The sequence below is a fragment of the Biomphalaria glabrata genome, chromosome 4, assembly GCF_947242115.1.
Source record: "Biomphalaria glabrata chromosome 4, xgBioGlab47.1, whole genome shotgun sequence".
Lineage (NCBI taxonomy): Eukaryota > Metazoa > Mollusca > Gastropoda > Planorbidae > Biomphalaria > Biomphalaria glabrata.
Window position 1 is genome coordinate 42091284 of NC_074714.1, and position 27960 is coordinate 42119243.

At 37.2% G+C, this 27960-nt stretch overlaps 1 protein-coding gene across 3 annotated transcripts in view; it reads right to left on the bottom strand.

The window, feature by feature from the left end:
• Nucleotides 1-27960, bottom strand: part of LOC106052406 (uncharacterized) — a 58377-nt gene that overhangs the window by 18902 nt on the left and 11515 nt on the right. For all 3 annotated transcript variants that reach the window (XM_056027281.1, XM_056027279.1, XM_056027280.1), the window contains 2 exons: nucleotides 3640-3835; nucleotides 1769-1896 (listed from right to left, as the gene is read on the bottom strand). In XM_056027281.1, coding sequence (XP_055883256.1) covers nucleotides 1769-1896; nucleotides 3640-3811 — 300 coding nt within the window. In that variant the 5' untranslated portion in view covers nucleotides 3812-3835. The remainder of the gene's footprint in view (nucleotides 1-1768; nucleotides 1897-3639; nucleotides 3836-27960) is intronic.

Consider the following 27960-nt stretch of genomic DNA (forward strand, 5'->3'; position numbering starts at 1 on the left):
CATTGACAACATGGGCGTAGCCAGGATTTTTTTTCGGGGGGGGGGGGGGGGGGTTGGGGGGGATTTTTTCTTCCCCCCCCCCGCTCATAGAATTTTGAGTGTGTAATTATTTTTTCATATTGAAGAGGGGGTTTATCATAAATTTTGGAGGGAGTTTAAAAATCAAAATCTTCCTTAAGCTCGTGAAATTTGGGGGATTGTCGTTTGCATTTTTTTTTTGGTTTTGTTTTATAGAAGAGGGGAATTTAAACTCAAACCCCTCTGGTGGGGGGTTTTCAACTCACAACCCCCTTGGCAGGGGTTTTAAACTCAAAAACCCCTGGTAGGGGGTTTTAAACTCAAAAACCCCTGGTAGGGGGTTTTAAACTCAAAACCTCCTTTGCTGTGATAGTTTAGTATTAAAATCTCACCTAAAATAAACAAAATCAAAGCTAAAAAGCAGCCACTAAATACCGATCCCCCCCCCCCCACCTGCGGGGGGGGGATTTCATTTCGGGGGTAACCACTCGCCACATGCCATCGTGCAAAAATCCGGTTTTTTGAAGTTTATCATTAATATTAAGTGTGAACCAGTTTCCTCATGGAGTTGAAGGAATTCCGTTCAAATATTTGTTCAACAGTGCTTCTACCTGCATGCTCTGCAACCTGCCCGCTTTTCAGAAACGACCTATTCGGCTTTCCTCTTGAGGCTGTTAATTTTTTTTCTTAGTATTATCTTGCTACGATGACCGATGACTCATCGTTCTATAATTCTGGCATTCTTAGGAGTGCGGCAAGGATGCATTCTCTTCCCAGCTCTTTTTAACATGTTTCTAGAGCATAACAGGAAGGAAACTCTAGAAGAACTTACCCACATGTAGTTTATAAACGGGCACCTTATTTTCATCTCATGTTACAAATGATATATAGACTGGAGATAATGCAGACAGGTGCACGATCTTACTCTTAAACCGGACGAGGCAGCTAGAGTAGTTTGTATGGGAACTTGGAAAGTAGAGGGGAAAAAAGCAAACCTCTACTTTGTGGTGGAACAGATACGAGATGTTGCACACAGTTGAATGGCCAATCATTAGAAGAAGTCAAGAAGTGACTCATTTCAATACAGAGATGGAGAATGACTAAAAAAAGCTACAAAACCCGTTTGATTTTGGCATGTGTAATTTGTGGAAAATCTTCTTCCAAGTTAAATTAAAATTGTATTTATGGATAGTGGTTCTGTACTCCTATATGGTTGGAAAGTTGTAGGTTGCAAGCGAAGGCTGGAAGAAGTCAGGCCTTTTAAAGTAGGCCTAAACTCTACAAAAAACAGCTGGCTATCAGATACTTGGAATAGAAGACAAGAATGTGTAATTTTACAAGTCAGCACTCTAGCTGACGAAATTGTATGATTGTAAGACATGACGCTTTCAAAAGTCGCCCTACAATGTACAGTGGGGAAAGCACTAGCCTAGGAAAGGGTCGTCCAAAGAAAAGCTGGCTGGATACATCGAAATAATGATCTTTATTTAGATCCATATTGTCCACCCCCTCTCTCTGTCTCCCTTTCTCTCTTGTTTCATCTGAACCCAAACAATGTTAATAAATTTCAAGGGAAGGCTGCAACGCAATTAAAATAAATAATTAAACACAAAAATATGTTAGTGGAACTCAGAAGACAGTGGAGAAAGCCACTATTCAACCAACTGACTAGAAATATAGAATTATAGGCCTAGCTCTCCAACCTTAAATTGCTCTCTTGGAATAAAAAAAATCATGATAAAAAATCTACCTCTTCATTAGTTCTGCGATTTTCTCGAGAAGTAGCAGCCGTTGATTGACCATGGTAAAGAGAACCGTTTGGATTGGTCGAATGACGCGCGTATCTCGTCTGCTGGTTGCTCGGTGTTGACCTGGGTGCTGTAAGAAACAGGGCAAAACAAAAACTACATCGGTCAATAGGTCAAGACATTTCATTCGTGGCAAATATAGACTATATCGTGGTTTCGTGTAGCATTAGTGAAGTAAAATAAAAATGCAATTAGCTTTAGTAAAACATTCAATGAAGCGTATCCATTTGAGATCCATTTTTTTTTACATCAGTGTCATGTCTGCCCTGTGTGTCTTAATCTCTGGTTCTTGTGCTGAAGTGTTTGTGTTTCTAAAAGTTTAACGTTTTTTTGGTGTGGATTAGTTCAGCAAATGCAAACAGTTATAATTTAATTTTCCGCTAATTCCTCGACTGATAATTTGTTTTAACGTTTGGTCGCTTGGCTTTTTTTTTTCATGGTAAAAATACTTATTTTTAGGTTACCCAAACATTTTTGTTAGGCTATTCCATTTCCAAAGAATTAATGAATACATTGTACATTTTTGAGACATCGAGCTTTATGGTTGGTTACCAACAGTGTCAAAGTTGAACAGAAAAGCAGAAGTGATATATATCACCACGCAGAAAGACTCAATGTCTGTGAGTTTTATTTAAAAATAAAAAAAAACAACAATTAGCCAGTATGGGGGTCGAACCCACGCTATTCGGCTTATTTGCGCGACGCTATATGAACTTCTCTGTTCGTTTAGGGAATTTCAAGACTTCCAAGTCTTCCAGCTTTTAATTAGGTTTTTTTCCTCTACGAAGAGTGTGTAAGTATACCATGGGCGTAGCCTGGATTTTTTTCGGGGGGGGGGGGGGGAGGGGTTGGGAGGCGGATTTTTTTTCTCCCCCCCCCCCCCCGCGAAATAAATAATTTATATTTATGTAATAGTATGTATGTATGTGTGTGTACATAATCTTTAATACATTCTGACCCTTCATTCTTTAGGAAGACATTTAATGTGCCCTAGAATAGGTTATTCCTGGAGTTAGTGGAAAAATTGTAGACTCCCCGCCATTGACAGCGAGGGGGTCTGGGGAAGAGCTAGGAGGGCGATTTCATTTCGGGGTTGAACCCCCCCCCCCGGCTACGCTCATGAAGTATACTAATTCCATGGTGTAAGGTAATGATTTCTATTTTTGTTTTTTTTTTAAAAGGAAATATTGCTAGGTGGAAATGGAAAAAGAATTTGTATAAAATAGGTAGTGGAAAATCTGGATAGAGTAAGTTAATGTTTACATTGAGCCCATCCCTTGTCAAAAGGAATTATCGTCTGCTGAAATTTCTCATAGAACAAATGATTTTCAACAACGTTAAGGAAACAATTTTTTTTTAAAAATATAAGTTTAATCTTAATTTAGGAAATCAGGTTTAATCAACGTATTTAATCAGAAGAAATATAAGGGCACAGATTAACTAGAAGGTTATCCTTATCATCACAGTGCTAAGCAGACTACATTGATTGTTGTTTTTTTCTTTTTAACCAATCTCTATTCTGGTAGTGCCATAGAAAGATTATAAGCTGATGATCGTATAATAAGTACATTAATTAACGAGGAAAGCATATCACTGGCAAAACGAATTCAGAAAAAGAAACAAAAACAAAATTAAATTATATTAGATTTAAGGTGGTTAAAATAGCTGAATGAATTATATAAGTAATCATTCAAGGCTAAGGAATGGGGGATTAAGTTAATCTAAAAAACTACCTAAAAGCTCGAAATAGTGTCCTTCACTATGCTGGGATTTTAGAATAATAATGAATTAAAAAAAATAATTTAATACTTACTGGACTGTTGGGATCGAGAACTCATGTTAATAGTCCTGCCCTGGCCAGGGGCCTGAAGCTCGACCTCCTGAAAGTGCCCTCCTCTGTTGGTTGTTGCTTGTGGTCTTCTAGGTGTGCCTTGAGTTCGGGGTGTTTGCTGGGTTGAGTTGTTTTTAGAAGCCCCGCTCCCCATCACAACAGGGCATCAAAGCCCATGCTAAAAGTAAAAAAAAATCATGTTCAAAAAATGTTCAAATAACCTAAACGAAAAAGATTATAAATAGCACGTTTTATTATCAGTAAAAAAAAAATAGATTTAAAGATCGATATTTATAGAACTAATTTTGCGCACATTTTGTCGCACTTGAAATAGAGACGTTTTCTTTGAAGTTCGATCAGTGCTGATATTAACAAGTCCGATAGAAGATACTGGCGGTGGTTGGTTGAGAAAACCATACGATGCAATGCCAGACATTCACATCGTATACGCCGCACTCATACATGAAAACCATTCATGCAAAACTCTACAATTTCGGATTTTTTTAACTAAAAATCCTTCAGCACGCCTGCTTTCAGGACAAACACAATTTCTCTAGAACTAAAGAAACATGCATTCCAAGAGAAGGTCTTAGTCCAGGGCGGTAGGGCCGTGTGCTCTGTCCCAGGACGGACCATTCGCACAACAGCCACTGCAAGAGCTAAAAAAACACAACACCAACAAAACGGTGCTACTCCAGACACAAAACATAAAAAAAAATACTAAAAGACTAATTTTTTAAGTCCGTGTAAATACAAATAGCTTCAGACTCAGATGTGAAAAGTGTTGGGATTCAGAAGGAACAAAATTTTTAATCTTTCCTCCAAGCTCTCCTTCATGGAAAGAAATTATGGCACAAACTAAACGAGAGCCCCTGAAAAAGGAATAAGGAAGCCAGCCCTGCAATTTTGCATAGCGCAACAATATTTCAAATGTAAACTGCAGGAACTGAACAGTAGTTTGAACACGAGCTTTTTAAAGGCTTTATCTAGTTTTTTTTTTAAATATTGTAATAACTGAAGGGAGGCAACTCAACGAGACATAGACGTCTATTTACATGGAGACATGACAAACACAAAGGGGCATCTGCCTTGAGCACAGCATCTCCATATTGGCTCTCTACTTGGGCGGAAATCGTTAGTCTCTTATGTCAACATCCGACTTGTCTGGTCACTGATAGTGCGCACCTTCCTTCTGCACTATCTTGGATGGCGGTGCGCATGGCAAAGTCATAACATTGCCCCCGTCTTAGCACTTTTCGTCCCGAAAAGAAACACTGCAGCTGAGGTTTGACAGTTCAGGTGAAGGTCGATCAGTGGGAGCCACAGTCGGCAGGGAGCGTGTTCCCCACGAGGCCATCCGCATTGTTTTCTTCCAGTGCCGGTTTCTCTTTCTCCAGTTGACCAGGCTGTTGTTGCGATAATGACGTGGCCGTTTGCCACACAAAGAGATAGGGTCGAGCACTGTTTTCTTCAGCACAGCCGTTGATCGGACACGCTGTCTCAGCAGACCTTCCCGACAGACGCCTCTCAAGGGAGCTGCAGGTTTGCTTGCAGCCACATTGCAAGCAAAGTCCAATGCACCGCAGTCATCCTCAGACAACAGTCTTACGTCCATAAGATAGGTCTCTTCAGGTTCAAGTGGAAAATGTCTTCCTCTTGACAGCTCAGATTTAGAGTGGTTTGATTGACATTCATCTATGCCAATGTCGATGATGATGGTAGAAGTACATATGCCCTGTTGGTGGTTTTCTTGGCATCTAAATTCTATGTGTAATGCGCCGCACGTACAGTTCATGCTAAGCTTCTGAATGCAGTTGTCAAGCTTCGAATTTCCCTCGTGAGCACCGACAGATAGGCAGAGGTCTTTAAGGTCCATAGCAACAGGCTTGAACGCAGACCCAACGTTGTCTTGCTCCGTCAGGCTCATTGAGGTACTGGTAACAGGTACAACAGGAACATACGCTTCAGGCACATAACAGACTTTAGTTAAGGTACTGGTAACAGGTACAACAGTAACAAACGCTTCAGGCACGTAACAGTCTTCAGTTTCTTCATTTGTCTCTTTCCGTTCGATTCGGTACATCTCGTTAAGATCATCACAGCAATCGATGTCACGTTTCTCGTCTTGAAAGTCACAACCACAAGACTTGCCCACAACACAGACACAGACGGCGCTCCAATTCCCAGCGTCTCCGTCACCACTTTTTGTGCAGCCACAGTCTTGACCACGCAACTTCTTTACCAACGAGTCTACAGGCAACTGCTCCTTATCTTATCTTATATAATACAGACGTTACTTCAAAAAAGAAGATGATTACGTCCTACGCGTCATGCATTTAGTCATGCATATTAACCAATGACTTAAATTCTGCCAAGTCACTGGTTTTCCTGGCTAGCTCAGGCAACCCATTCCATGCTCTAATAGCACTAGGGAAGAAGGAGTATTTGTACAAATTTGTCCTAGCATATGGGACGAGGAATGTGCCTTTATCTTTGTGTCTTTCAGAGTATTTTATTAAATTTTGTTTTTGTATTTGAAGATTATGGTTCAGTGTTTTATGTATGATTGCTACTTTACTTTTGAGCCTTCTGTCCTGAAGGCTTTCTAAATTTAGTGATTTTACTAAAGGTGTTACTCTAGTCAAATGTGAATATTCGTTTGTTATGAATCTCACTGCTCTATTTTGTGTCTGTTCCAGTTTCTTAATGTTTCTTGAGTTGAGGGGTCCCAAACGGAGGATGCATATTCTATTTTTGGCCTAACCAAGGTTAAGTAACATTTTAGTTTTATGTTCTTATTTGATTTATAGAAATTTCTTTTAATAAATCCTAATGCTTTGTTTGATTTTTTTGTAGTTTCATCAATATGTGGATTCCATGATAGTTTTTCATTTATTATAACACCTAGGTATTTTGCGTTTTTAGTCTGTGATACTGGTTTGCCATGAATAAGATAAGTGGAATTAATTTGTTTTAGTTTTTTTGTTACTCTTAACAACTGACATTTTTCTGGGTGGAAAGACATGCTCCAATTTGATTCCCATTTCTGTAATTCATCTAATTCTCTTTGTAAAATATCTGTGTCTTGTGTTGTTTTTATTGTTCTATATATTATGCAATCGTCTGCAAATAATCTGACTTTTGTTCCTGAACTAATGCAATTTGGTAAATCATTTATGTAAATTAAAAATAGTAGTGGACCCAAGACTGTACCTTGAGGTACACCTGAGTTTACTGTTATCGGTGTTGATTTAGAGCCATTTATTATTACAGTTTGTTCTCTCCCTATCAGAAAGTCTTTAATCCACTGATGCAGTGGACCATTAATGCCGAAATATTTTAATTTTTTAAGCAAACTATGGTGGTGAACTTTGTCAAAAGCCTTAGAAAAATCTAGTAAGATAGCATCTATTTGTTCACTATTATCTAAACCTTTTGAAAAATCATCAATTAGTCCTATTAGTTGTGTTTCACATGATCTATATTTCCTAAAGCCATGTTGGTATGGTGTGAGGACATTATGTTTGTCTAAGTGGTTTATGATGTTGCTACATATTATGTGTTCTAGGATTTTACATGTGATGCTGGTAAGTGATACTGGTCTGTAGTTCCCTGGGTCAGATTTTTCTCCTTTTTTAAATAGGGGGGTGACATTAGCTTCTTTCCAGTCCTTTGGTACTCTGCCCTGGTTAAGTGAAGCCTGAAAGAGTATTTTGAACACTGGGGCTAGCTCATTACTTAGTTCTTTGAGTAATCTAGCTGGAATAACATCAGGTCCAGAAGCTTTATTTGGTTTGGTGTTGGCTAATAGTTTTTGAATTCCATTTTCTTGTACTACTATATCTTCTATGTTGTCTACTTGGTTCAAATTCAGTAATATGTTTTTGTCTCCTGGGGCTGAGAATGCTGATGCAAAGTATTTGTTTAGAATGTTTGCTTTAGTTTCATTATCATTATGTATTATGTTATGTTCATCTTTTAATGGCGCTACGCCTGTTGTTTCCATTTTCTTAGACTTAATGTATGACCATAGGTCCTTTACCAACGAGTCTACTCCTTCTTTCACTTGAGACACCATTTTATCTACATTGTTCCCCATACTGTTAATTTGTTCCCACATTGCATCAATACCTTCATTTATCTTGCCAATTAGCTCATAAATCTCCGGTTCAATTTCAAATAGGTAGGTCTCCGGATCTTCGTCTTCATCAATTAGGGCTTGCCGGAGACGAGCTGTAAGCACCTCCTTGCTACCACGAAGCTTCAGGCGTCTGTAACGAAGTTCCTGCCTTAGCTCTTTGACTAAAAGTTGGTCTAGTTGTTTCAAAGATGCCATTGTGCTAGAATCCTACCTCCTCTCGTTAAGTCGCCTATAATCCCACTTCTGATACCAATGTAATAACTGAAGGGGGGCAACTCAACGAGACATAGACGTTTATTTACATGGAGACATGACAAACACAAAGGGGCATCTGCCTTGAGCACAGCATCTCCATATTGGCTCTCTACTTGGGCGGAAATCGTTAGTCTCTTATGTCAACATCCGACTTGTCTGGTCACTGATAGTGCGCACCTTCCTTCTGCACTATCTTGGATGGCGGTGCGCATGGCAAAGTCATAACAATATATAATAAATGAATCCATCGGCATTTCTGCTAGAAAGGTAGAAAGTATAAATCATCAAGGCCTGATGAAGAACACATTAACACAATCGTATGCCTGCCTGACATTTTGCTCAGGATTACAAATTATGAAGTCAGATGTACTAGAAAAAAACTTTAGGGGCCACCCATGAGATTGATTATTCTGTCTAGTTTATTTCTAGAAACTTCATTAGAGTTTTGTTATGGTACGATTGCTCCATCGGAGTTTTACTTTTTTGTGTATAGATCTAGCTTTAAATTACGAGAGAAAAAATGGGCGGTTTATTTTGAATAGATTCAAGTTTGAAAATGGGTAAAATACTTTCGGTAAACGCCCCTTTAGCACCCATCTTTCTTAAGAAGTTCTGAAAAGGTTTGGCTTTTAATACATTCCTAGGTCTAGTAGTTCTTTTTTTCCCCCTAGTTGTTCGCTTAAATCGTGTTGGATATTAATAGAACTAATTTTGCGCACATTTTGACGCACTTGAAATAGAGACGTTTTCTTTGAAGTTCGATCAGTGCTGATATTAACTAGTCCGATAGAAGATACTGGCGGTGGTTGGTTGAGAAAACCATACGATGCAATGCCAGACATTCACATCGTATACGCCGCACTCATACATGAAAACCATTCATGCAAAACTCTACAATTTCGGATTTTTTTAACTAAAAATCCTTCAGCACGCCTGCTTTCAGGACAAACACAATTTCTCTAGAACTAAAGAAACATGCATTCCAAGAGAAGGTCTTAGTCCAGGGCGGTAGGGCCGTGTGCTCTGTCCCAGGACGGACCATTCGCATAACAGCCACTGCAAGAGCTAAAAAAACACACAACACCAACAAGACGGTGCTACTCCAGACACAAAACATTAAAAAAAAAATACTAAAAGACTAATTTTTTAAGTCCGTGTAAATACAAATAGCTTCAGACTCAGATGTGAAAAGTGTTGGGATTCAGAAGGAACAAAAATTTTAATCTTTCCTCCAAGCTCTCCTTCATGCAAAGAAATTATGGCACAAACTAAACTAGAGCCCCTGAAAAAGGAATAAGGAAGCCAGCCTTGCAATTTTGCCTAGCGCAACAATATTTCCAAGGTAAACTGCAGCGATTGAACAGTAGTTTGAACACGAGCATTCTAAAGGCTTTAGTTGTTTTTTTTTAAATATATAATAAATGAATCCATCGGCATTTCTGCTAGAAAGCTAGGAAGTATAAATCATCAAGGCCTGATGAAGAACACATTAACACAATCTTAAGTCTACCTGACATTTTGCTCAGGATTACAAATTATGAAGTCAGATGTACTAGAAAAAAACTTAAGGGGCCACCCATGAGATTGATTATTCTGTCTAGTTTATTTCTAGAAACTTCATTAGAGTTTTGTTATGGTACGATTGCTCCATCGGAGTTTTACTTTTTTGTGTATAGATCTAGCTTTAAATTACAAGAGAAAAAATGGGCGGTTTATTTTGAATAGATTCAAGTTAGAAAATGGGTAAAATACTCTGTCCCAGGACGGACCATTCGCACAACAGCCACTGCAAGAGCTAAAAAAAAACACAACACCAACAAGACGGTGCTACTCCAGACACAAAACATAAAAAAAAAATACTAAAAGACTAATTTTTTAAGACCGTGTAAATACAAATAGCTTCAGACTCAGATATGAAAAGTGTTGGCATTCAGAAAGAACAAAAATTTTAATCTTTCCTCTTAGCTCTCCTTCATGCAAAGAAATTATGGCACAAACTAAACGAGAGCTCCTGAAAAAGGAATAAGGAAGCCAGCCCTGCAATTTTGCCTAGCGCAACAATATTTCAAAGGTAAACTGCAGCGATTGAACAGTAGTTTGAACACGAGCTTTTTAAAGCCTTTTTCTACATTTTTTTCTAATTATATAATAAATGAATCCATCGGCATTTCTGCTAGATAGGTAGAAAGTATAAATCATATAGGCCTGGAGAAGAACAAATTAAGGCCCTCTTACATTGTAAGCCCACCTGACATTTTGCTCAGGATCACAAATCAGATCTACTAAAAAAAACCCTTAAGGGGCCACCCATGAGATTGATTATTCTGTCTAGTTGTATCTAGAAACTTCATTGGAGTTTTATTATAGTAAGACGGCTCCATCGGTGTTTTTACTTTTTTTAATTTTATAGGTCTAGCTTTAACATATGAGAGAAAAAATGGGCGGATTTTTTTGAATAGATTCCAGTTTAAAAATGGGTGAAACACTTTCTGTAAACGCCCCTTTAGCACCCCTCTTTCTTAAGAAGTTCTGAAAAGGTTTGGCTTTTAATACATTCCTAGGTCTAGTAGTTCTTTTTTTTCCCCCTAGTTGTTCGCTTAAATCGTGTTGGATATTAATAGAACTAATTTTGCGCACATTTTGTCGCACTTGAAATAAAGACGTTTTCTTTGAAGTTCGATCAGTGCTGATATTAACAAGTCCGATAGAAGATACTGGCGGTGGTTGGTTGAGAAAACCATACGATGCAATGCCAGACATTCACATCGTATACGCCGCAGTCATACATGAAAACCATTCATGCAAAACTCTACAATTTCGGATTTTTTTAACTAAAAATTCTTCAGCACGCCTGCTTTCAGGACAAACACAATTTCTCTAGAACTAAAGAAACATGCATTCCAAGAGAAGGTCTTAGTCCAGGGCGGTAGGGCCGTGTGCTCTGTCCCAGGACGGACCATTCGCACAACAGCCACTGCAAGAGCTAAAAAAAAACACAACACCAACAAAATGGTGCTACTCCAGACACAAAACATAAAAAAAAAAAAACTAAAAGACTAATTTTTTAAGTCCGTGTAAATACAAATAGCTTCAGACTCAGATGTGAAAAGTGTTGGGATTCAGAAGGAACAAAAATTTTAATCTTTCCTCCAAGCTCTCCTTCATGCAAAGAAATTATGGCACAAACTAAACGAGAGCCCCTGAAAAAGGAAAAAGGAAGCCAGCCCTGCAATTTTGCATAGCGCAACAATATTTCAAAGGTAAACTTCAGGAATTGAACAGTAGTTTGAACACGAGCTTTTTAAAGGCTTTATCTAGTTTTATTTTTAAATATATAATAAATGAATCCATCGGCATTTCTGCTAGAAAGGTAGAAAGTATAAATCATCAAGGCCTGATGAAGAACACATTAACACAATCGTATGCCTGCCTGACATTTTGCTCAGGATTACAAATTATGAAGTCAGATGTACTAGAAAAAAACTTTAGGGGCCACCCATGAGATTGATTATTCTGTCTAGTTTATTTCTAGAAACTTCATTAGAGTTTTGTTATGGTACGATTGCTCCATCGGAGTTTTACTTTTTTGTGTATAGATCTAGCTTTAAATTACGAGAGAAAAAATGGGCGGTTTATTTTGAATAGATTCAAGTTTGAAAATGGGTAAAATACTTTCGGTAAACGCCCCTTTAGCACCCATCTTTCTTAAGAAGTTCTGAAAAGGTTTGGCTTTTAATACATTCCTAGGTCTAGTAGTTCTTTTTTTCCCCCTAGTTGTTCGCTTAAATCGTGTTGGATATTAATAGAACTAATTTTGCGCACATTTTGACGCACTTGAAATAGAGACGTTTTCTTTTAAGTTCGATCAGTGCTGATATTAACTAGTCCGATAGAAGATACTGGCGGTGGTTGGTTGAGAAAACCATACGATGCAATGCCAGACATTCACATCGTATACGCCGCACTCATACATGAAAACCATTCATGCAAAACTCTACAATTTCGGATTTTTTTAACTAAAAATCCTTCAGCACGCCTGCTTTCAGGACAAACACAATTTCTCTAGAACTAAAGAAACATGCATTCCAAGAGAAGGTCTTAGTCCAGGGCGGTAGGGCCGTGTGCTCTGTCCCAGGACGGACCATTCGCATAACAGCCACTGCAAGAGCTAAAAAAACACAACACCAACAAGACGGTGCTACTCCAGACACAAAACATTAAAAAAAAAATACTAAAAGACTAATTTTTTAAGTCCGTGTAAATACAAATAGCTTCAGACTCAGATGTGAAAAGTGTTGGGATTCAGAAGGAACAAAAATTTTAATCTTTCCTCCAAGCTCTCCTTCATGCAAAGAAATTATGGCACAAACTAAACTAGAGCCCCTGAAAAAGGAATAAGGAAGCCAGCCTTGCAATTTTGCCTAGCGCAACAATATTTCCAAGGTAAACTGCAGCGATTGAACAGTAGTTTGAACACGAGCATTCTAAAGGCTTTAGTTGTTTTTTTTTAAATATATAATAAATGAATCCATCGGCATTTCTGCTAGAAAGCTAGGAAGTATAAATCATCAAGGCCTGATGAAGAACACATTAACACAATCTTAAGTCTACCTGACATTTTGCTCAGGATTACAAATTATGAAGTCAGATGTACTAGAAAAAAACTTAAGGGGCCACCCATGAGATTGATTATTCTGTCTAGTTTATTTCTAGAAACTTCATTAGAGTTTTGTTATGGTACGATTGCTCCATCGGAGTTTTACTTTTTTGTGTATAGATCTAGCTTTAAATTACAAGAGAAAAAATGGGCGGTTTATTTTGAATAGATTCAAGTTAGAAAATGGGTAAAATACTCTGTCCCAGGACGGACCATTCGCACAACAGCCACTGCAAGAGCTAAAAAAAAACACAACACCAACAAAACGGTGCTACTCCAGACACAAAACATAAAAAAAAAATACTAAAAGACTAATTTTTTAAGTCCGTGTAAATACAAATAGCTTCAGACTCAGATATGAAAAGTGTTGGCATTCAGAAAGAACAAAAATTTTAATCTTTCCTCTTAGCTCTCCTTCATGCAAAGAAATTATGGCACAAACTAAACGAGAGCCCCTGAAAAAGGAATAAGGAAGCCAGCCCTGCAATTTTGCCTAGCGCAACAATATTTCAAAGGTAAACTGCAGCGATTGAACAGTAGTTTGAACACGAGCTTTTTAAAGCCTTTTTCTACATTTTTTTCTAATTATATAATAAATGAATCCATCGGCATTTCTGCTAGATAGGTAGAAAGTATAAATCATATAGGCCTGGAGAAGAACAAATTAAGGCCCTCTTACATTGTAAGCCCACCTGACATTTTGCTCAGGATCACAAATCAGATCTACTAAAAAAAACCCTTAAGGGGCCACCCATGAGATTGATTATTCTGTCTAGTTGTATCTAGAAACTTCATTGGAGTTTTATTATAGTAAGACGGCTCCATCGGTGTTTTTACTTTTTTTAATTGTATAGGTCTAGCTTTAACATATGAGAGAAAAAATGGGCGGATTTTTTTGAATAGATTCCAGTTTAAAAATGGGTGAAACACTTTCTGTAAACGCCCCTTTAGCACCCCTCTTTCTTAAGAAGTTCTGAAAAGGTTTGGCTTTTAATACATTCCTAGGTCTAGTAGTTCTTTTTTTTCCCCCTAGTTGTTCGCTTAAATCGTGTTGGATATTAATAGAACTAATTTTGCGCACATTTTGTCGCACTTGAAATAAAGACGTTTTCTTTGAAGTTCGATCAGTGCTGATATTAACAAGTCCGATAGAAGATACTGGCGGTGGTTGGTTGAGAAAACCATACGATGCAATGCCAGACATTCACATCGTATACGCCGCAGTCATACATGAAAACCATTCATGCAAAACTCTACAATTTCGGATTTTTTTAACTAAAAATCCTTCAGCACGCCTGCTTTCAGGACAAACACAATTTCTCTAGAACTAAAGAAACATGCATTCCAAGAGAAGGTCTTAGTCCAGGGCGGTAGGGCCGTGTGCTCTGTCCCAGGACGGACCATTCGCACAACAGCCACTGCAAGAGCTAAAAAAAAACACAACACCAACAAAATGGTGCTACTCCAGACACAAAACATAAAAAAAAAACAACTAAAAGACTAATTTTTTAAGTCCGTGTAAATACAAATAGCTTCAGACTCAGATGTGAAAAGTGTTGGGATTCAGAAGGAACAAAAATTTTAATCTTTCCTCCAAGCTCTCCTTCATGCAAAGAAATTATGGCACAAACTAAACGAGAGCCCCTGAAAAAGGAAAAAGGAAGCCAGCCCTGCAATTTTGCATAGCGCAACAATATTTCAAAGGTAAACTTCAGGAATTGAACAGTAGTTTGAACACGAGCTTTTTAAAGGCTTTATCTAGTTTTTTTTTTAAATATATAATAAATGAATCCATCGGCATTTCTGCTAGAAAGGTAGAAAGTATAAATCATCAAGGCCTGATGAAGAACACATTAACACAATCGTATGCCTGCCTGACATTTTGCTCAGGATTACAAATTATGAAGTCAGATGTACTAGAAAAAAACTTTAGGGGCCACCCATGAGATAGATTATTCTGTCTAGTTTATTTCTAGAAACTTCATTAGAGTTTTGTTATGGTACGATTGCTCCATCGGAGTTTTACTTTTTTGTGTATAGATCTAGCTTTAAATTACGAGAGAAAAAATGGGCGGTTTATTTTGAATAAATGGAAGTTAGAAAATGGGTAAAATACTTTCGGTAAACGCCCCTTTAGCACCCATCTTTCTTAAGAAGTTCTGAAAAGGTTTGGCTTTTAATACATTCCTAGGTCTAGTAGTTCTTTTTTCCCCCTAGTTGTTCGCTTAAATCGTGTTGGATATTAATAGAACTAATTTTGCGCACATTTTGACGCACTTGAAATAGAGACGTTTTCTTTGAAGTTCGATCAGTGCTGATATTAACTAGTCCGATAGAAGATACTGGCGGTGGTTGGTTGAGAAAACCATACGATGCAATGCCAGACATTCACATCGTATACGCCGCACTCATACATGAAAACCATTCATGCAAAACTCTACAATTTCGGATTTTTTTAACTAAAAATCCTTCAGCACGCCTGCTTTCAGGACAAACACAATTTCTCTAGAACTAAAGAAACATGCATTCCAAGAGAAGGTCTTAGTCCAGGGCGGTAGGGCCGTGTGCTCTGTCCCAGGACGGACCATTCGCATAACAGCCACTGCAAGAGCTAAAAAAACACAACACCAACAAGACGGTGCTACTCCAGACACAAAACATAAAAAAAAAATACTAAAAGACTAATTTTTTAAGTCCGTGTAAATACAAATAGCTTCAGACTCAGATGTGAAAAGTGTTGGGATTCAGAAGGAACAAAAATTTTAATCTTTCCTCCAAGCTCTCCTTCATGCAAAGAAATTATGGCACAAACTAAACTAGAGCCCCTGAAAAAGGAATAAGGAAGCCAGCCTTGCAATTTTGCCTAGCGCAACAATATTTCCAAGGTAAACTGCAGCGATTGAACAGTAGTTTGAACACGAGCATTCTAAAGGCTTTAGTTGTTTTTTTCTAAATATATAATAAATGAATCCATCGGCATTTCTGCTAGAAAGCTAGGAAGTATAAATCATCAAGGCCTGATGAAGAACACATTAACACAATCTTAAGTCTACCTGACATTTTGCTCAGGATTACAAATTATGAAGTCAGATGTACTAGAAAAAAACTTAAGGGGCCACCCATGAGATTGATTATTCTGTCTAGTTTATTTCTAGAAACTTCATTAGAGTTTTGTTATGGTACGATTGCTCCATCGGAGTTTTACTTTTTTGTGTATAGATCTAGCTTTAAATTACAAGAGAAAAAATGGGCGGTTTATTTTGAATAGATTCAAGTTAGAAAATGGGTAAAATACTCTGTCCCAGGACGGACCATTCGCACAACAGCCACTGCAAGAGCTAAAAAAAAACACAACACCAACAAGACGGTGCTACTCCAGACACAAAACATAAAAAAAAAATACTAAAAGACTAATTTTTTAAGTCCGTGTAAATACAAATAGCTTCAGACTCAGATATGAAAAGTGTTGGCATTCAGAAAGAACAAAAATTTTAATCTTTCCTCTTAGCTCTCCTTCATGCAAAGAAATTATGGCACAAACTAAACGAGAGCCCCTGAAAAAGGAATAAGGAAGCCAGCCCTGCAATTTTGCCTAGCGCAACAATATTTCAAAGGTAAACTGCAGCGATTGAACAGTAGTTTGAACACGAGCTTTTTAAAGCCTTTTTCTACATTTTTTTCTAATTATATAATAAATGAATCCATCGGCATTTCTGCTAGATAGGTAGAAAGTATAAATCATATAGGCCTGGAGAAGAACAAATTAAGGCCCTCTTACATTGTAAGCCCACCTGACATTTTGCTCAGGATCACAAATCAGATCTACTAAAAAAAACCCTTAAGGGGCCACCCATGAGATTGATTATTCTGTCTAGTTGTATCTAGAAACTTCATTGGAGTTTTATTATAGTAAGACGGCTCCATCGGTGTTTTTACTTTTTTTAATTGTATAGGTCTAGCTTTAACATATGAGAGAAAAAATGGGCGGATTTTTTTGAATAGATTCCAGTTTAAAAATGGGTGAAACACTTTCTGTAAACGCCCCTTTAGCACCCCTCTTTCTTAAGAAGTTCTGAAAAGGTTTGGCTTTTAATACATTCCTAGGTCTAGTAGTTCTTTTTTTTCCCCCTAGTTGTTCGCTTAAATCGTGTTGGATATTAATATAACTAATTTTGCGCACATTTTGTCGCACTTGAAATAAAGACGTTTTCTTTGAAGTTCGATCAGTGCTGATATTAACAAGTCCGATAGAAGATACTGGCGGTGGTTGGTTGAGAAAACCATACGATGCAATGCCAGACATTCACATCGTATACGCCGCAGTCATACATGAAAACCATTCATGCAAAACTCTACAATTTCGGATTTTTTTAACTAAAAATCCTTCAGCACGCCTGCTTTCAGGACAAACACAATTTCTCTAGAACTAAAGAAACATGCATTCCAAGAGAAGGTCTTAGTCCAGGGCGGTAGGGCCGTGTGCTCTGTCCCAGGACGGACCATTCGCACAACAGCCACTGCAAGAGCTAAAAAAAAACACAACACCAACAAAATGGTGCTACTCCAGACACAAAACATAAAAAAAAAACAACTAAAAGACTAATTTTTTAAGTCCGTGTAAATACAAATAGCTTCAGACTCAGATGTGAAAAGTGTTGGGATTCAGAAGGAACAAAAATTTTAATCTTTCCTCCAAGCTCTCCTTCATGCAAAGAAATTATGGCACAAACTAAACGAGAGCCCCTGAAAAAGGAAAAAGGAAGCCAGCCCTGCAATTTTGCATAGCGCAACAATATTTCAAAGGTAAACTTCAGGAATTGAACAGTAGTTTGAACACGAGCTTTTTAAAGGCTTTATCTAGTTTTTTTTTTAAATATATAATAAATGAATCCATCGGCATTTCTGCTAGAAAGGTAGAAAGTATAAATCATCAAGGCCTGATGAAGAACACATTAACACAATCGTATGCCTGCCTGACATTTTGCTCAGGATTACAAATTATGAAGTCAGATGTACTAGAAAAAAACTTTAGGGGCCACCCATGAGATTGATTATTCTGTCTAGTTTATTTCTAGAAACTTCATTAGAGTTTTGTTATGGTGCGATTGCTCCATCGGAGTTTTACTTTTTTGTGTATAGATCTAGCTTTAAATTACGAGAGAAAAAATGGGCGGTTTATTTTGAATAAATGGAAGTTAGAAAATGGGTAAAATACTTTCGGTAAACGCCCCTTTAGCACCCATCTTTCTTAAGAAGTTCTGAAAAGGTTTGGCTTTTAATACATTCCTAGGTCTAGTAGTTCTTTTTTCCCCCTAGTTGTTCGCTTAAATCGTGTTGGATATTAATAGAACTAATTTTGCGCACATTTTGACGCACTTGAAATAGAGACGTTTTCTTTGAAGTTCGATCAGTGCTGATATTAACTAGTCCGATAGAAGATACTGGCGGTGGTTGGTTGAGAAAACCATACGATGCAATGCCAGACATTCACATCGTATACGCCGCACTCATACATGAAAACCATTCATGCAAAACTCTACAATTTCGGATTTTTTTAACTAAAAATCCTTCAGCACGCCTGCTTTCAGGACAAACACAATTTCTCTAGAACTAAAGAAACATGCATTCCAAGAGAAGGTCTTAGTCCAGGGCGGTAGGGCCGTGTGCTCTGTCCCAGGACGGACCATTCGCATAACAGCCACTGCAAGAGCTAAAAAAACACACAACACCAACAAGACGGTGCTACTCCAGACACAAAACATTAAAAAAAAATACTAAAAGACTAATTTTTTAAGTCCGTGTAAATACAAATAGCTTCAGACTCAGATGTGAAAAGTGTTGGGATTCAGAAGGAACAAAAATTTTAATCTTTCCTCCAAGCTCTCCTTCATGCAAAGAAATTATGGCACAAACTAAACTAGAGCCCCTGAAAAAGGAATAAGGAAGCCAGCCTTGCAATTTTGCCTAGCGCAACAATATTTCCAAGGTAAACTGCAGCGATTGAACAGTAGTTTGAACACGAGCATTCTAAAGGCTTTAGTTGTTTTTTTCTAAATATATAATAAATGAATCCATCGGCATTTCTGCTAGAAAGCTAGGAAGTATAAATCATCAAGGCCTGATGAAGAACACATTAACACAATCTTAAGTCTACCTGACATTTTGCTCAGGATTACAAATTATGAAGTCAGATGTACTAGAAAAAAACTTAAGGGGCCACCCATGAGATTGATTATTGTGTCTAGTTTATTTCTAGAAACTTCATTAGAGATTTGTTATGGTACGATTGCTCCATCGGAGTTTTACTTTTTTGTGTATAGATCTAGCTTTAAATTACAAGAGAAAAAATGGGCGGTTTATTTTGAATAGATTCAAGTTAGAAATTGGGTAAAATACTCTGTCCCAGGACGGACCATTCGCACAACAGCCACTGCAAGAGCTAAAAAAAAACACAACACCAACAAGACGGTGCTACTCCAGACACAAAACATAAAAAAAAAATACTAAAAGACTAATTTTTTAAGTCCGTGTAAATACAAATAGCTTCAGACTCAGATATGAAAAGTGTTGGGATTCAGAAAGAACAAAAATTTTAATCTTTCCTCTTAGCTCTCCTTCATGCAAAGAAATTATGGCACAAACTAAACGAGAGCCCCTGAAAAGGAATAAGGAAGCCAGCCCTGCAATTTTGCCTAGCGCAACAATATTTCAAAGGTAAACTGCAGCGATTGAACAGTAGTTTGAACACGAGCTTTTTAAAGCCTTTTTCTACATTTTTTTCTAATTATATAATAAATGAATCCATCGGCATTTCTGCTAGATAGGTAGAAAGTATAAATCATATAGGCCTGGAGAAGAACAAATTAAGGCCCTCTTACATTGTAAGCCCACCTGACATTTTGCTCAGGATCACAAATCAGATCTACTAAAAAAAACCCTTAAGGGGCCACCCATGAGATTGATTATTCTGTCTAGTTGTATCTAGAAACTTCATTGGAGTTTTATTATAGTAAGACGGCTCCATCGGTGTTTTTACTTTTTTTAATTGTATAGGTCTAGCTTTAACATATGAGAGAAAAAATGGGCGGATTTTTTTGAATAGATTCCAGTTTAAAAATGGGTGAAACACTTTCTGTAAACGCCCCTTTAGCACCCCTCTTTCTTAAGAAGTTCTGAAAAGGTTTGGCTTTTAATACATTCCTAGGTCTAGTAGTTCTTTTTTTTCCCCCTAGTTGTTCGCTTAAATCGTGTTGGATATTAATATAACTAATTTTGCGCACATTTTGTCGCACTTGAAATAAAGACGTTTTCTTTGAAGTTCGATCAGTGCTGATATTAACAAGTCCGATAGAAGATACTGGCGGTGGTTGGTTGAGAAAACCATACGATGCAATGCCAGACATTCACATCGTATACGCCGCAGTCATACATGAAAACCATTCATGCAAAACTCTACAATTTCGGATTTTTTTAACTAAAAATCCTTCAGCACGCCTGCTTTCAGGACAAACACAATTTCTCTAGAACTAAAGAAACATGCATTCCAAGAGAAGGTCTTAGTCCAGGGCGGTAGGGCCGTGTGCTCTGTCCCAGGACGGACCATTCGCACAACAGCCACTGCAAGAGCTAAAAAAAAACACAACACCAACAAAATGGTGCTACTCCAGACACAAAACATAAAAAAAAAACAACTAAAAGACTAATTTTTTAAGTCCGTGTAAATACAAATAGCTTCAGACTCAGATGTGAAAAGTGTTGGGATTCAGAAGGAACAAAAATTTTAATCTTTCCTCCAAGCTCTCCTTCATGCAAAGAAATTATGGCACAAACTAAACGAGAGCCCCTGAAAAAGGAAAAAGGAAGCCAGCCCTGCAATTTTGCATAGCGCAACAATATTTCAAAGGTAAACTTCAGGAATTGAACAGTAGTTTGAACACGAGCTTTTTAAAGGCTTTATCTAGTTTTTTTTTTAAATATATAATAAATGAATCCATCGGCATTTCTGCTAGAAAGGTAGAAAGTATAAATCATCAAGGCCTGATGAAGAACACATTAACACAATCGTATGCCTGCCTGACATTTTGCTCAGGATTACAAATTATGAAGTCAGATGTACTAGAAAAAAACTTTAGGGGCCACCCATGAGATTGATTATTCTGTCTAGTTTATTTCTAGAAACTTCATTAGAGTTTTGTTATGGTACGATTGCTCCATCGGAGTTTTACTTTTTTGTGTATAGATCTAGCTTTAAATTACGAGAGAAAAAATGGGCGGTTTATTTTGAATAAATGGAAGTTAGAAAATGGGTAAAATACTTTCGGTAAACGCCCCTTTAGCACCCATCTTTCTTAAGAAGTTCTGAAAAGGTTTGGCTTTTAATACATTCCTAGGTCTAGTAGTTCTTTTTTTCCCCCTAGTTGTTCGCTTAAATCGTGTTGGATATTAATAGAACTAATTTTGCGCACATTTTGACGCACTTGAAATAGAGACGTTTTCTTTGAAGTTCGATCAGTGCTGATATTTACTAGTCCGATAGAAGATACTGGCGGTGGTTGGTTGAGAAAACCATACGATGCAATGCCAGACATTCACATCGTATACGCCGCACTCATACATGAAAACCATTCATGCAAAACTCTACAATTTCGGATTTTTTTAACTAAAAATCCTTCAGCACGCCTGCTTTCAGGACAAACACAATTTCTCTAGAACTAAAGAAACATGCATTCCAAGAGAAGGTCTTAGTCCAGGGCGGTAGGGCCGTGTGCTCTGTCCCAGGACGGACCATTCGCATAACAGCCACTGCAAGAGCTAAAAAAACACACAACACCAACAAGACGGTGCTACTCCAGACACAAAACATTAAAAAAAAATACTAAAAGACTAATTTTTTAAGTCCGTGTAAATACAAATAGCTTCAGACTCAGATGTGAAAAGTGTTGGGATTCAGAAGGAACAAAAATTTTAATCTTTCCTCCAAGCTCTCCTTCATGCAAAGAAATTATGGCACAAACTAAACTAGAGCCCCTGAAAAAGGAATAAGGAAGCCAGCCTTGCAATTTTGCCTAGCGCAACAATATTTCCAAGGTAAACTGCAGCGATTGAACAGTAGTTTGAACACGAGCATTCTAAAGGCTTTAGTTGTTTTTTTCTAAATATATAATAAATGAATCCATCGGCATTTCTGCTAGAAAGCTAGGAAGTATAAATCATCAAGGCCTGATGAAGAACACATTAACACAATCTTAAGTCTACCTGACATTTTGCTCAGGATTACAAATTATGAAGTCAGATGTACTAGAAAAAAACTTAAGGGGCCACCCATGAGATTGATTATTGTGTCTAGTTTATTTCTAGAAACTTCATTAGAGATTTGTTATGGTACGATTGCTCCATCGGAGTTTTACTTTTTTGTGTATAGATCTAGCTTTAAATTACAAGAGAAAAAATGGGCGGTTTATTTTGAATAGATTCAAGTTAGAAAATGGGTAAAATACTCTGTCCCAGGACGGACCATTCGCACAACAGCCACTGCAAGAGCTAAAAAAAAACACAACACCAACAAGACGGTGCTACTCCAGACACAAAACATAAAAAAAAAATACTAAAAGACTAATTTTTTAAGTCCGTGTAAATACAAATAGCTTCAGACTCAGATATGAAAAGTGTTGGGATTCAGAAGGAACAAAAATTTTAATCTTTCCTCTTAGCTCTCCTTCATGCAAAGAAATTATGGCACAAACTAAACGAGAGCCCCTGAAAAGGAATAAGGAAGCCAGCCCTGCAATTTTGCCTAGCGCAACAATATTTCAAAGGTAAACTGCAGCGATTGAACAGTAGTTTGAACACGAGCTTTTTAAAGCCTTTTTCTACATTTTTTTCTAATTATATAATAAATGAATCCATCGGCATTTCTGCTAGATAGGTAGAAAGTATAAATCATATAGGCCTGGAGAAGAACAAATTAAGGCCCTCTTACATTGTAAGCCCACCTGACATTTTGCTCAGGATCACAAATCAGATCTACTAAAAAAAACCCTTAAGGGGCCACCCATGAGATTGATTATTCTGTCTAGTTGTATCTAGAAACTTCATTGGAGTTTTATTATAGTAAGACGACTCCATCGGTGTTTTTACTTTTTTTAATTATATAAGTCTAGCTTTAACATATGAGAGAAAAAATGGGCGGATTTTTTTGAATAGATTCAAGTTTAAAAATGGGTGAAACACTTTCTGTAAACGCCCCTTTAGCACCCCTCTTTCTTAAGAAGTTCTGAAAAGGTTTGGCTTTTAATACATTCCTAGGTCTAGTAGTTCTTTTTTTTCCCCCTAGTTGTTCGCTTAAATCGTGTTGGATATTAATATAACTAATTTTGCGCACATTTTGTCGCACTTGAAATAAAGACGTTTTCTTTGAAGTTCGATCAGTGCTGATATTAACAAGTCCGATAGAAGATACTGGCGGTGGTTGGTTGAGAAAACCATACGATGCAATGCCAGACATTCACATCGTATACGCCGCAGTCATACATGAAAACCATTCATGCAAAACTCTACAATTTCGGATTTTTTTAACTAAAAATCCTTCAGCACGCCTGCTTTCAGGACAAACACAATTTCTCTAGAACTAAAGAAACATGCATTCCAAGAGAAGGTCTTAGTCCAGGGCGGTAGGGCCGTGTGCTCTGTCCCAGGACGGACCATTCGCACAACAGCCATTGCAAGAGCTAAATAACACACAACACCAACAAGACGGTGCTACTCCAGACACAAATAATTATAAAAATATATTTAAAAGACTAAAATTTATGAAGTCTGTGTACATACAAATAGCTTCAGACACAGAGGTGTGCAAATTGTTGGGATTCGAAGGGAACAAAAGTTTAAATCTTTTGTCCGAGCTTACCTACATGTATAGGCACAAAAACTAAACGAGACACACACCCCACCCCCTGAAAAAGGAAAAAGAAGCCAGCCTTGCAATTTCGGATAGCACAGAAATATTTCAAAAGGCAAACTGAACGGACGGACCAATCACACGACAGCCACTGCAAGAGCTAAAAAAAACAACACATGAACGGTACTACACCATACTGTACAAAAGATTGAATATTTCTTAGAGCTTACCATAAGCAAAAGCACAAACTAAATGAGCGAAGCCAGTCTTGCCATTGTTGAAAGGGGCCCCTATATGTCAAAGACAAACTATAATAACGTTGTTTATAAACTGACAAATAAAAATTGTTCTTTCAAACATCTTTAGTCACATAATCGTTCGTTATTTGTATTAAATAAAAAGTTAAATAAGAATTCTTTTCAAGAATTGTCGCTGAACGAAGCATCTTAGTCAAGGAGCAGCGGACAGAAGGAAGCAAGGTTTTTACCAGCTGTGTCATTGTATAAGGAAAAGCAAGTCAGGTAGTCCACAAATAAATACAGTTTTAGAAGCAACGTACTTTTCTGCAATTTGAATGTCGTAAAAGTTGTTGCAATAAATACAACTTCAAATCTCATCATTAAATACGCTTTTTAGCGGCCCCCGAAAGGGGAAAAGACGCTATTAGTTTTGTGCGAAATGTCTGTCCGTCTGTCCGTCCGTCACGTTTAGATCTCGTAAACTAGAAAAGATATTGAAAATCCGACATCACAATATTTTAGAGCATTCAAAGTTCTGATGCAACGGCTACTTTTTTTTTCTGAAAGCGAAAAATCTAATTTTTAAAATCAGTTATGCAAGCAGTTTTTAAAGAGAAAAACTAATTAGTATGCATTATAAGTTAGACCTAATTTAAAACGAATAGTAATCTTGTAAACTTTATTTTCCGAAACTCTTTTCATTTTAATGCGGAATTTTTAATCTTTTATTTATTTTTGAGGATTGGAATAAGAGATTGGAATAAGAATAACCAGTTTCTTCCTATTTTGAGTTCATCTTACCCCCTTGTATGCCTTTAATGGGCATGTCATAATTTTTACTACTTTTAACCAGTTTCAATGAAAAATGGATAAAACCTCTTCTTTTTAGAGTTAAGTTTGTGGTAAAGCATGTCCATTCAAAATGCACAAAGTAGCATTTCTATTGATTTGAACATTTTTATTTCAGTACAATCTACTGTTACAGACACTCTCATGAAAAATATAAGAATTTTGTTTAGTATAGAAGAGATTGTGGCTAAAGTTGTTATTTTTTTTTAAAATCTTTACATACATTTTTGGTTGTCAATAATTTTACTACTTTGGTGCTCTAATACTTATGAACTATGCATGTTGAACATTGTTGTTTTGAAAGTCCAAGCACTTGTTTTTTTGTTTGGCAAAAGTTTATGAATGGTATTATGTACATATACTGTTTAAATATATTTGTGAAAATCAAATAAAAAGTTTAATTCAATAAAAAAAAAAGGAATAAGAGATTGAGCCTTTCAAAACAATTAGATCAATTACAAGACATCCGTTAGGCCAGGGGAGGCGGGGTGGCTGAGCGGTAAAGCGCTTGGCTTCCGAACCGGGGGTCCCGGGTTCGAATCCTATGAAGACTGGGATTTTCAACTTTGGAATCTTTGGGCGCCTCTGAGTCTACTCAGCTCTAATGGGTACCTGACATTAGTTGGGGAAAAGTAAAGGCGGTTGGTCGTTGTGCTGGCTACATGACACCCTCGTTAACCGTTGGCCACAAAAACACTTTACATCATCTGCCCTATAGACCACAAGGTCTGAAAGGGGAACTAGTTAGGCCAGGCTCACATCTAACTTTACATTCACTTTCACCTATCCTTTGATCTGCGGGACCGTTGGGGCACTACACAAGATCTGTTAACCTTCTTTCTCTATTCTTATCTCTCAATTGTCTTTGATATAATTTCATTCGGATGTTCTTTCTGAAAATATTGAATCCTGCCTGGGTGGACCACTTTGGGGGCCGATTTTGAGTTTGTGTTTCCACACAAACTGTCTTTTGTAACCTTTTTTTTTTTTAATTTCATTTTGTCATTGCCCTTGCTCGTATTGTAACATATATCACCATGTGTTATAATGCTGAAGTATAAATTACAGAAAAATAGTCCACTACGGTATAAATGCATATTTCTTTATTGGCTTAAGTTAAAAATATAATCTTATTCGTAACATAATCCAAGTACAACTGCTATCATTATTAAGAAAGCAAGTACTCACACTAAAATCTAAAGCAACATGTCCAAAAAAAAATAGCAACAAAAAACAATCCAGGATTGCCCTTTAAATCTACCTGGGTATTTTAATTCTCTGTGGTTAGTCCAACATTAAAAACTCCACTACAGAATGAGGAACATGTCTTTATGTAACTGGTCACTAATCACAGAAAGAGATGCCAAAAAGGCACGTCACCCTTGTGACGTTTTATCGAGGTGAATTTCGACATTTACCGGTGTAATTCAGAAATATAAGTATTTAGCTAATATTTCAGATGTGAATGTTCACTTTCACCGGTGAAGGTTGACATTCACGACATGTCGCATTTCATTGTAACATTAATAATAATAACATTACGGTAATAGATCTCTGCATTGACAGCATGTTCCACACGCACTGTTATTTTTGTATGGACAGAGTAGGGTTGTAGTTGACAGTTTGTTCATAGTTTCTGATTTTCATATTGAAGATATTGAAGCCTGCCTTTTTAACTGCCTGACTGGACCACTTCGGGGCTGATACCGACTTTGTGTTACCACACATGCTAACTTTGTAGCGTTGTTGTTTTTTTCGGTAATTTTTCTCTTGAAATATTAAATAAATGTTAATTGTTTAATGTACGAATCAACTTATTATTATTGAACTTTAATGCAACAAATACAAATAAATCTCACTTCATAAACGGCACTGCAATTACACGTTAAAAGGCCCAAATACTAATAAATAAATAAAATATAAGCCCTTTTTTTTTAGAAACTCATTGTCCTATACTTCAGCAAGGATGCCTTCTGTTGTCACATATTGCTTGGACAGAGTATCTCGCACTGCATAGCCCATCCCTAGATTCTTTATACTGGTAAAATCAATGCAATAGCTATTGGTATTTATAATTCATGTGAACGTTAGACAAGAAGAATGAAGTTAGAAGCAGAGATTGATTTACTTATGCTAGTCTGGTGGGATGAGAGAAAAACAAAGCTAACGCCATAAGGACAATTACTACAACGACCATATCCACCTTCAAGTTATATTTCACACCTTCACATATTCCTTAGTCTGTTGGACCATTGGGGCACCATACAAGATTTGTCGACCGTCTTTCTCCATTCCTCTCTGTCTTTTGTCTTGGATAGAGCCTATTTCAATGGCATGCCCGTCCATTTTTTTTATGTTGTCCTCCCATCGCTTTCTCTGTCTGGTTCTTCCTCTTTGTCCTGTACGAAGGTCTTTTCAAGCCCCGCAGACCTTGTAATAAGGCCATAGAGTTTTAGTTTGCTTTTTTTTTACAATAATTAGCAGGTCATGGTGAGGTCCGCTGTAGTAACCCTGTCTCTAATCTCTTCGTTTGGGATGCGGTCTTTAAATGGGATAACTAGGATCTTTCGGTAGCATCACAATTCCATTACTAAGATCATAATGCCTTCAACAAGATAACAAAGGAAGTTTTTTGGGATCCCAGTTCGGTTAGTAAAACAGGTCTAAGGTCAGGTTTCAATAGTTTAACTACAACGGACATGAAGATAAAATTAAATTCCAATAACACTTTACGTTGACAGATGAATACAAGTATGTCAATAGTTAATAAAAAAAATATAACGGGCGTTCTAAATCATGTGTGGATATCATTTAGCACAATCCTATTTTCAGACATACTAAATTTTTTAGATTTACATTAAAAAAAAAAAATAGAGCATTTGTTTCTATGACCGACGGTTACCTGGTGTCAAGTGGGTAGCACAACGATCCAAAAATAAATGCCAGACAGCCATTAGAGTTAGGTGGACTCGGGGGCGTTCTGAAAATCACCAAGGTCTAAAATGCCAGTCTCTACCTTGATCGAGTCATCTCGGCTCGAAAGAAAAGGGCTTTAGCACTCGACAACCAGTGTAGCAGTTTTTGTTTTTTTTAAGTTTTTCAAAATGAAGGCCTACTTTTTTGTACAATATATATAGACTAAATAAGTTTGAGGAATTATGTCCCTAATAGCCTACCCAAAAATGTTTACAAAATATGAATGAATCATTCACTAATTTCGAGGTGATGTAATTCCCTGTAACCACAGGAATCTCTGTCTCGGAAG